Source organism: Morus notabilis, unplaced genomic scaffold (assembly GCF_000414095.1).
Source record: "Morus notabilis unplaced genomic scaffold, ASM41409v2 Scaffold20, whole genome shotgun sequence".
Classification (NCBI taxonomy): domain Eukaryota; kingdom Viridiplantae; phylum Streptophyta; class Magnoliopsida; order Rosales; family Moraceae; genus Morus; species Morus notabilis.
Genome location: NW_010362037.1, coordinates 72,655 through 82,955, shown reverse-complemented (window position 1 = coordinate 82,955; position 10,301 = coordinate 72,655). Strand labels below are relative to the sequence as shown.

The 10,301-nt window shown below is 30.6% G+C and overlaps 2 protein-coding genes across 2 annotated transcripts; one reads left to right on the top strand and one right to left on the bottom strand.

Annotated features, from left to right (window-relative positions):
* The first annotated feature begins 804 nt into the window (after positions 1 to 804).
* LOC21398528 (universal stress protein A-like protein) lies at positions 805 to 2,148 on the top strand. The gene is made up of 4 exons (XM_024167493.1): positions 805 to 1,085; positions 1,314 to 1,405; positions 1,658 to 1,776; positions 1,894 to 2,148. The coding sequence occupies exons 1-4, from the start codon at positions 869 to 871 to the stop codon at positions 1,973 to 1,975; spliced, it is 510 nt and encodes a 169-aa protein (XP_024023261.1). The 5' UTR covers positions 805 to 868; the 3' UTR covers positions 1,976 to 2,148.
* A 770-nt stretch (positions 2,149 to 2,918) lies between these two features.
* Positions 2,919 to 9,178, bottom strand: LOC21398527 (endonuclease 2). The gene is made up of 9 exons (XM_024167486.1): positions 9,038 to 9,178; positions 8,710 to 8,884; positions 7,632 to 7,742; positions 7,447 to 7,502; positions 6,165 to 6,248; positions 5,966 to 6,058; positions 5,762 to 5,829; positions 4,268 to 4,341; positions 2,919 to 3,051 (listed from the first exon to the last, which is right to left on the bottom strand). Exons 1-9 carry the CDS (start codon positions 9,149 to 9,151, stop codon positions 2,957 to 2,959), a joined length of 870 nt encoding a protein of 289 aa, XP_024023254.1. The 5' UTR covers positions 9,152 to 9,178; the 3' UTR covers positions 2,919 to 2,956.
* Positions 9,179 to 10,301: the final 1,123 nt, after the last annotated feature.

The following is a 10,301-nucleotide window of genomic DNA, read 5'->3' as shown; positions in this document are numbered from 1 at the left end:
CCCCTTAAACTTAAAAAACTTTCACTTTACTTCTTAAATTTTGAATTTGTCACATTTAAGCCTCTATTTGGTTCACTGGTTTGAATTTTATTGGTATGAACTTTTTGTTTTGAACATAAAAATTTAAACTGTGTGGTTTAAATTATAGTTTGAATTGACGTTTGGATATGTAGTTAAAGTTTTAATTTGAACATGAAATAAAATTTAAATTTGTCTTTGGTAGGTATGAAAAGCATAGAGAGTGGACATTTTTTACTGTTTAAAAATGGTTTAAATGGTTGAACTTGAGGGGGGAGTTAAACTCCAAATTGGGCCGTTTAACTCAGTTCAAACGGGCAATATAATTCAAACTGCATGCTTACCAAACGCCAGTTCAATCTGTGCTCACTGTTCAAATTGAGTTAAATTGAAATAAACTAGTGAAATAAACAAGGGCTAAGTCTTTTTTGTAAGAATTTCTACAAAAATCAAACGGACAAAGAGAAGGTTAAATGTGACCATGTAGTTTTTATTTATTTATTTTTAATAGAAATTTAAACTGAAAGACCACATTATTGCATTATTATCTTTCGTTCTATCTATTTTTAATAGAAATTACAGCAGAAGAAGTTAAGTGAGAACAATTTAAAATTTATAAGATAAGGTGATCACTTTTAAAGTTCAGAGTATAAATTGAGAATCACATTAAAGTTAAAGGAGCACTTATGATAATAATCATTTTATTTTTGTCATGATTCAAGAGTAGATAAAGTCTAACGTCAACCATTAGTGCAACAAAAACTAACAAGGCTTATAAAACAATAACAACAACATTTTCCGGTTTGTTAGAACCTGATTTCTTTTAGTGTTGTCAATTTGCGGTGGGAAAATGGAGAGAGAAAAAGAAAGATCAAGGAAGAAGGTGATGGTGGTTATAGATGAGAGTGATTGCAGCTACAAAGCACTGATTTGGGTGCTTGAAAATCTCAAAGAATCACTCAAACAGTCGCCTCTTTTCATCTTTGCAACACAGCCGCTTATCAACTCCAATTTCGCTGTTTCGCCATCTCTAGGCTTTATTCGCTTGACCTGCACTCTGTCTTACAGTTAAATGTTTTCTCCAAACTCTACCAATCCTTTTTCTTTTTCTTTGTCCATATTCAAAATTTCTATGTTTTAGCCACGGACAAAGGTGTTTAGGACTTTGGTTGATGTAGCTTCTTGTTTTCAAAGACTTTGAATTTTCTTTACATCATCTATAATTTGGTAGTCATATCATGGCACAAAAGAAAAGATTGTTTAAAAGTAGCAAACATATTGTTTCTGCGCTATAGCTGCAGTTTTGACAAACCAGGCTCAAGAAAGGAACAAGGAGGTTTCTATGGGACTTCTGGACAAAGCCAAGAGTATCTGCGCCAATGGAGGGGTATGAATATTGGTCTGATTTTTTGTTCTCTGAATTTTCTTAACATAGAAATTCTGCTCTCTTCCTAAGCCGGCTTGGCCTAGTGGCACAGGGGTTTCGGGTGAGGTTGGGTTTTTGAGGGAGGTCGCTGGTTTGATCCCGTCTTGTATTTAAAAAAGAAAAAAAAATGCTTTCTGAGTATTAGTTGTTATATCTTAATCCGCTAGCAAAATTCTACTGAGTGAGATGCTTCTTTTTTTTTTGTCATCTCAGGTGAATGTGAAAACATTTACAGAAATTGGGGATCCTAAAGAGGTTATCTGTAATGCAGTTCAAGAACATAACATTGATCTACTCGTTATTGGTAACAATTCCTATGGAATTCTCAAGAGGTAATTAGTTTAATTTTAAATCTGATTTCACAGTAGAAATTTAGAATAATCTTGCTATGAATTACGTTTGACGACTATGAAATCTGAATTAATTCTGATCTAAACGTGGTCATACAGGGCTCTGCTGGGGAGTAGTTTAGCCGATTATTGCTTGAGCAACGCGAAATGCCCTGTTCTTGTTGTGAAGAAATCAGAATAGGTGGCGTGAGGCAGATGTGCTTTACAATGTACATTATATATTATGTATAGCTACGAATGCTTGTTGAAACTGCAAGTCATATATATGAATAATGAAGCAACTTAAGTCTTGTTTGCACCAAAAAAGAAAATTAAGTCATGGATTCTAAATTATATATAAATAATAAGTTGACGTGCCAGGATAAAATTGATATTATGATACCAAATCACTAGTGGTTTTTTTTTATAATTTTAATTTTATTTTTTAAGATTTTGACCATTACTAGTGTCTTGAAGACTCGGTTATCAATCTATTTCGTGTATAAAAGTTCAATTGGTAAATGACCCTACGACACACTTTCTTTTTCTTATGTCCTCCGTTCATTCCGAGTGGATAAATTAATATGGTTTATAATAATTAGCTCGCCTTATTTTATTTTATTTTAATTTTCTAATGGGATATAATATATCCTTTTTTTTATATATAAAATTGTATTCTATACTTGATCTAAGCCAAAAGTCAAGGAAGGTAGAGGATCTCTTATATCTTTGTGTACGCAATTTCTTTTTTTCTTCTTCTTGAAAATGATTAAAATTGCAATTTTAAGTGATAAGTGCAGTATATTCATTTCCTTTTGTTTTCCTTCTTTACTAAATAAATGTATAGAAATTATTTAATTTTCTCTTAGATGTATTATGTTGACGATGAAAATGAAATGTGTGTGAAAAATACTTTTAAGTGAAGTACATAAGTAGGTTTGTATATAATGTAATTACTTTATTTCAAAATTCATCTTCATCACTTTTTCTTCCAATAAAATTAGTTGATTGGTTTTATGTGTTTGAAAGTGTGACAAAAAGGGCGAAAAATTGTACAAAGGGAGAAATTCTCTAAATATCCAGATCCAAACGACCTTCGGAGTTTTAAAACACTCCAATTTGTTTAAAGTACATATTTTGGGTTTTATTATTTAACTGAATAATTAGAAAAGATAACCTGCAGTCATCCAAAGATACGGTTGAGAGTAGCTGCTAAACGAACTCCACCCTGTGCCAACCTCATTTTGACTACTGGTAAACGCGAGAGGAAATAGTCATCTGCTAACACGTTTAGGTATTAGGCTTTTGCTACAGTTCTTCCGGGAAGCAATAATATAAAAAGTTTTAGTTATTCAAAACTATTGTTACACTTCTACAATCTAGAGTCCGTTCACTTCGCTGATTCGAGTTTGTAATTCGAGTTGAGATGTGATTTTATGTGAGAGCTTTTTACTGTAGCAAAAAAGTTAGATGTGATTATTTGTGAGAGCTTTTTACTATAACAAAACTCAAATTTTAAACTCGAATTGGTGAAGTGAGCAGGGCCTTAGTGTTACGATGATAAATAATGCGTTATAATTCTCATTTATAAATGTCGTGTACGTAGAAGTACCGTCTCAAGGCCTTACGTATTAATATTTAAATAATTCTCATATTCTTGGGAGCAAAGAGACATTAGGTGCGTTTAGAACTCGTTCTAAAATGATTTTATTTTTTGTATAAAAATGGAAATGAAAACGTTTTCAATCTCAAACATAAATTATTTTTAAAAATACGTTTGGTAATTTTATTAAAAAAATTATTTTCAGTATAAAAAAATCCATTAATGTCTCTATCTCTCTCTAAATCGAGAGAGAAGAAAACAGAAACAAAAAATGAAAAAAGTCTAAGGGTGCGTTTGGAACTCGTTCCAAAATGATTTTGTTTTATGTATGAAAATGAAAACGAAAACGTTTTCATTTTCATTTTGAAATCATTTCTGAAAATGCGTTTGGTAGTTTTATTCTGAGATTGTTTTCAATTTTTAAAAAAACTGAAATTGTGTTTGGTGGTTTAATTTTTAAAAACGTGTAATAATATTTAAAATAATAATATATTAAATAAATAATAATATTAGAGTGGTCCAGTCAGGCAAAGAAAATGAAAATGGGAAGGAAAACGATCCTTAATCGTTTTCAGTTTTGTTGACTTTTTGGGAATAAGTAAAAAACGTTTTCAATTTTTTTTGTCAGGAAATGCGGTACCAAACGCATTTGTGAGTGCATTTTCATTTTTTAGTTCTTGAAAAACGTGAAAAACGTTTTTGGAAATGATTCCAAATAGGCACTAAAAGTCGTTTTTCATTTCTCTCTCATTTTACACTAAACCAAAAAATTATTTTCATTTCTGTTTTTTCTTTAATTATGCCAAACGTCGTTTCTCTCCTGTTTTTATTTTTTTTTCCTCAAAAAACATAAAAAACAAAAACAAAAACGACTCCAAACACAGTCTTTACCTTCCAGGACAGAACCCTCAGATACACCCCTGTAAGCCCACGCACAAGCCGCTTTGATACCTTCAGACGCATATCTGCAAAAATGAAACCGAATTGTTCTATCTCTATTAAGAAAAGGTTATACTGTCTAATGAATTATAGATCAAAGTCCAGGTTTCATGGAAAATAAAATAAGCGCCAAAGCTAATATTGATAAGGAATAACTAGAAAACAACCTTATTACTGAACTAATTTTACTATATTTAATCCTAAAATTAAGTGTTACATTAGTTCTCTAATGGAACAAAAGCTTCAATTTCAAGGGAAATTTATTCGAATTTTCAATTCTAGTTTTGCTACAGTTAAAAGCTTTCACAAAAAGTCTCATCTAACTTTTTTTTTTACAATTAAAAACTCTCACATAAATTCACATCTCAACTCGAATCGACATACTGAACGAGGCCCAAAATCCCACAGGAAGATCGTGGGCCGGGCTAGGGAATGAAACAACTAAGGGCTTATTTTTTTGGAGTTTAACTTGAGTATAATTCTTGAGTTGAATTTGAGTTGAACTTGTAACTTGAGTTTGTGTTTGAGCGAGTCAAAACTTAAATTTGTATTTAAATAGTATTTTAATAAAAACTCAATGCTGATGAAAAATTTTAATAGGGTATATGGGTCGGGTTTTATTCGTCTTTTCGTTGTCAACGCATAGAAAAAAAATCATCTCAATCAGAATTAAAACGAAAAAGTTATAGCATTTTTAAGAATAGAAAAAATACTATTCATTAATTTGAGTTCGAGTTTCTGAACTCGAGTTGAAGTGGAAACTTGAACTCGAATTTTAGTCCTAAACTCGAGTTTGAACTCGAGTTTAAACTTAAAAGAACATGAACTCGAATAAAGTTGTAACTCGAGTTGTCTTTTTTTTAGTTTTTCACTCAAAAAAACAAGCCTTAGATATCTGAAGAGTAGTGTTGACCATCTTTTGGATTCTAATTTGCCTGGCAAGTGAGTTCTTCACTCTATATAATTTAGCAGTTACAACTTTTTAATTATATTAATTCATATGCTAATTCTTTTAAGCGTCTATCAATAAAACAAAAGTTGACAACTGCATATATTTATGACATATTATCAGCATTAAAAAGTTGATATAAAAGATAGAATCCCTAGTATTATTCGTACTTTACTAGTCCTACGGAGGTGATCGCTAAAAGTTTTTAGTCCCCGGAATAAAGTATGAAACAAGATAAACTTTTATTTAGGGGGTTTATTGTTAATACTTCTAAAAAGAAAATTAGGAGAGTAAAATATTACTGGTGGCACTACATTTCAGCTAGCTTTAAAAATAGTCAATTTAAAATTGTGTCAGCTCCATATCATAATTGTTTCACATAACTTACATATAAATCTGCTATTGGTTAAAATGTAATGGTAATTCTTTTTGGTAAAAAAATATAGTGATAATTATCATAAAACAATGAGTCACATAACAGTAGTTGTAAAACATACATGTCCGGGCATGCTGTCTCGTTCAAACCGCAAGTTTCCCAGCCTTTAACTCGGTCTGCCCATTCAGCCTTGCATCAACCAAAATTATACAAACAAGGAAAAGAAATAATTAATTCAATAAATAAAAAAAAGGAAAAAAAAAAAGAAAATTGGTAAATCCCAAGTTTTGTAAAGTTGATACACAGTGAAAATAACATTATATACCGTAATATTTTGTTGAATTGCCTCAATCAGTTCTTCCAGATTAGAGTCATAGAACCTCTTTTCTGATGTCTCAATTATATTGTCATCCCAAACCTAGAAAGCATAATTACATGAGATCATAAATAATTTCTAGTTTCAATCAATTTGCACTAGAAGAAAAAAAAAAGTAAAGTTTAAATTAGCGAGTAATTGGACTCACATGGTGAAGATTTTGTTTCCGTGTGTACCAGTGAATATTTATCTCGTTTCCTCCTCTGTCTGAGGTAAAACCCACATGTAGAGGCTACATATATAAGACATACAAGTCCACGTACAATCAAATACTAATCTTGGTTCTCGAGAATATGACTTGTTTTAAAATTGCTTTTACTTATTCTTTTATGTGTTTTTTTTTTTTTTTATTGACATTCTCTAATAGAAAGGCAAACTAATGGATACAAATTCATAAGATTTTTATTTTTATTTTTTTTGAGAAATTAATTAGGTGAGGTGGCAGGATTTGATCATCTCTTTTAATAAATATTTATAACTCTTTTTTTAAGGAAAATGGCCGGTGCCATTAAAACGTTCTATGTGCTCACAAATGAGATTCATGTCAACTAATGATTGATTATCAATCAGTCAGTGATCGACCAATAAATTATTAATCATTTTAAAAAAAAATGTTCATTTTCTTAAGGGATATACAAAGTACTAGCGAGTTATTTTGTTATAACAGAAGATACCAAAATGATATTATTCTTTTTCTTAATTTAACAAACTTGATAGTTGTTTTTAGACAAAGCGTCTAAATAATAATAAGGGACATTTACCTTTTTATATCTTGTATTTTGGTTTTATTTAAAAACTATACCTTCAGTTTTTGATCTCATCAAATGTATACCTTCAAATTAGATTTAATATATAAATTATACCTTTTTCACAGCCAACCCTTGATTTTAACATTAAAAATACCTAAAATATCCTTGAATAAAAAAATAAAAAAATAAAAAACCTTAAACTCACAGTTTTGACCTAAAAAATATATAAAATATCATTGAAATAGATTGTTTTATGTTTTAAATTTTTATTGTTTGTAATATCGGAAAATTTTAGTTTCTTTTCTCTCTTTTTTTTGGGGAATAGTTTGGTTATTTTAAAGGTTAAAATCAATTATTGACTGAAATAAGATAAATATTCGTATATTAGATTTAATTTGAAGTGATATATTTGATGAGATTAAAAACTGAAGGTTTACTTTTTGAATAAGCCTAAAAGACAGGGTATAAAAAGGTAAATATCCCCACTAATAATAATAATAATAATAATAATAATAATAATAATAATAATAATAATAATAATAATAATAGTAATAATAGTATAAAAAGGTAAATACTTTTTATGCTTTTGTATATCAAGCTCCAACGGCTATAAACATCTTAGGCCTAAAGCTAGTTTCTAAAATCTATGAAAAAAATAGAACCACAAACCATGTGTCATACCTGATGAATGTCTCCCATAAAATGAGCAAGGAACAGAAGAGCTTCCGTGAGGTTGTCTATTGGAAATAAAATAAATAATTTAATAAGATAATAGCAATCAGCATATCTATTATCTATATTATAAGACAAAAACAAAAAAGAAGGAAAGTAGGATAAGAAGTTGAAGATTTGGTAGGAGAAACTACATTGAGACTGATTAGGAGAATCACTGTTGTAGGTGAGAAGCTGGGTGGTGTAATTGCGAATAGCCCCTGCCACACACCTTCCTCTCGTATTATTTTCATCCTTGCAGTCCCCTGAATATCGTTAATCATAATAATTTAGTAGTATTACAACCTTTTTTTTTTTTTTCTTTTTTGAAGTAGTATTAAACTATTAAATCATTCAAACATTGTTGCTGATAAATTCCAGATGTGGGTTGCTTCGTTTAGTCTCTCTCTCTCTCTCTCTCTCTCTCTCTCTCTCTCTCTCTCTCAGGCTTTCTTTGGCATGGTCAAAAGCAATTATGCAATTCGGCATTTGATATTAAATTATAAAATCCAGAATTACCCCATTTGTATCATATTGGCAAATATTGACCTATTGTATTATGGTTTTAGATGCGATTTGGTAACTTTATCCTACATGATGACAATCTGGTAAACACATACCGAAATGGTATTTACTGGTCATGAGACATTTTCCTGATCTTTCATCAATTTCCACAAATTAAGTGGATCAAGATTCTTGATTGTCTTTATAGGCCATCTCCATTTTAAATATCAATGCAAATGTTATATTTGATACAACAGTGTAAAAATGACCTATTTAACATGTTGTCCTATTATGTGCTACAAAGCATAATGTTTTCGACTTCTATTCTTTTTCCATAACCATAACTGAAAATTTCCTAGCAAATATACACACACACACACACACACACACACACACACACATATATATATATATATAGTGAAAACTCAACACATTAACTAATGATATACACCAAATTAACTAGCTTGCCCCATATAGCTTGGATATGTTTTTGTTAAAATTCGTTGCTCAGATGTTAAATTTTGGCGTTTTGTAAAGAAATTTAGCATTGAGCAAGCAGCCCTTAAATCCAGAGGGTTACGCCTAGATTAGCATAAGGACCAAGTTGAGAAATGAAGTATAGTTGAAGGATACACTAGCAAATAACCGAAGTTTAAGGCATGCATAGAAGAGAGAGAGAGAGAGAGAGAGAGAGAGAGAGAGAGAGAGAGAGAGAGAGAGGGGGTCTACTGTCATATTGGTAAGTGCAAAGAGAATCAGGAGTGTCAATATAGTGAAGTGCAGATGACCAATGATAGCGAAATTTCACACGATCTGCCCATATGCATAAATTCCCCAACTCTTTTTCTGATGTTACTGAAAGCAGTTTCTCTACAGCATCTGCCGCTGCTCCGCTCAACCGAGCCTAGTATATATGAAATCAAAACACAATCAAACCAAATATAATTATAGATAATATTAGTACCTTAATTTCCCTGAAAACACTTGAGCCAAACAATTTTTTTTTGGCTGTCAATGATGAATATATATATGTAATATGATAATAATATATAATAACCTGAGCAATCCGACAAACTGTGTAATGCCCATCAAATCCCCAGCCATGAATTACCGGAAAGAGAAACATCAATACTATTGACAAGGTAAATGGATAGACCCTCCAATTATCCATCTGCCTGTTTCTCTCTCTCTCCCTTCTTTTTTTTTTTTTTGGGTGCTCTCAAGTTTGGGCTTTTTCTGCTTTTGTAGTGAGTAACGGAGAGACAAAAGTGGAAACAAACCAACCATTGAATTCACAGATTTATTTCCTTTTTTCTCATTTTTTTTCCCGTCTCTTTTTTCTGCGGTTGTTTGTTGCTGGTGTGAACTGCATGAATTAAAATATCCAATCATAGATATTACGTTTCTCATAAAGTTTTTGTTTTTTCTTTATTCCGTTATTTCAGACAATGACAAGCTGTCGTTTGAGCACTTTAACTTGCACGAAAAGCCGGCTTTGATATAGCTCTGCGTTCAAACGTTATTGAATTCATATCTTCATTCACTCTGGTTTGACTTAAATGGCCTTTTCTTAGGTTCTTGTGAAGGCTGATATTTGAGGGTGCATTTTGGTCAATTTCAACAGGAAAAAAATATTTCATCTATAGACAATTTATTAGACATTTAGACAGGTACGTGCTTGGAAAGGAAAGGAAAATTAAAATGATGCGAATTTCTTTGTGTGCAGAGTAAATCTTTTTTGGTTCGGCCCGGCGTTTATATTTTAATAATGTATTTCATTCATTTTTATTGGTAGATCCATTTAATATTTGAGGACAAATATCATTACGAAAGGTGCTCACTTGCGGCTAATTTGACTATATAATTTCATCCGTTAAAACTTTTCTACAGTTCAAAGATAGCAATTCTCAACTTTTTATTTTTAACGGCTGATAATCTTTTATTATATTTGATATGGCTGAAAAATAAAAGGTATCTACATCCGAATATTTTGAGGTAGACAACTACTTAATTTTAACTTATTATGGATGGTAGGTAGGATTAAATGCCCTCAATCCTAATAGAACAATTGTTATTAAAAATAAAAAGAAAATACTGTATTATTTTTAATGTACTTTCAAATCACAGTAGTATTATATCATAATTAAAAAGTATAAAATTCTATATGAACTGATATGATAGTTCATAATTTTTTTTAGGAATCTGACAGTAGTTAAAACTGCATTATACCGATAGGATTTTTTTTTTTAATTCTCATAATACATGAGTTTGTTTATGATTTTTTTTCATCATTTTGAAAAATGAGCTATACAATTTGTAAC

Coding starts and splice junctions, on each gene's coding strand:
- LOC21398528 (XM_024167493.1), top strand. CDS start 869: ATGGAGAGAGAAAAAGAAAGATCAAGGAAGAAGGTGATGGTGGTTATA. Junction 1,086..1,313: donor GACCTGCACTCTGTCTTACA/GTTAAATGTTTT, acceptor TCTGCGCTATAG/CTGCAGTTTTGACAAACCAG. Junction 1,777..1,893: donor TCCTATGGAATTCTCAAGAG/GTAATTAGTTTA, acceptor GTGGTCATACAG/GGCTCTGCTGGGGAGTAGTT.
- LOC21398527 (XM_024167486.1), bottom strand. CDS start 9,151: ATGGATAATTGGAGGGTCTATCCATTTACCTTGTCAATAGTATTGATG. Junction 7,503..7,631: donor TTCTCCTAATCAGTCTCAAT/GTAGTTTCTCCT, acceptor TATTTCCAATAG/ACAACCTCACGGAAGCTCTT. Junction 5,830..5,965: donor CAATTCAACAAAATATTACG/GTATATAATGTT, acceptor GGTTGATGCAAG/GCTGAATGGGCAGACCGAGT.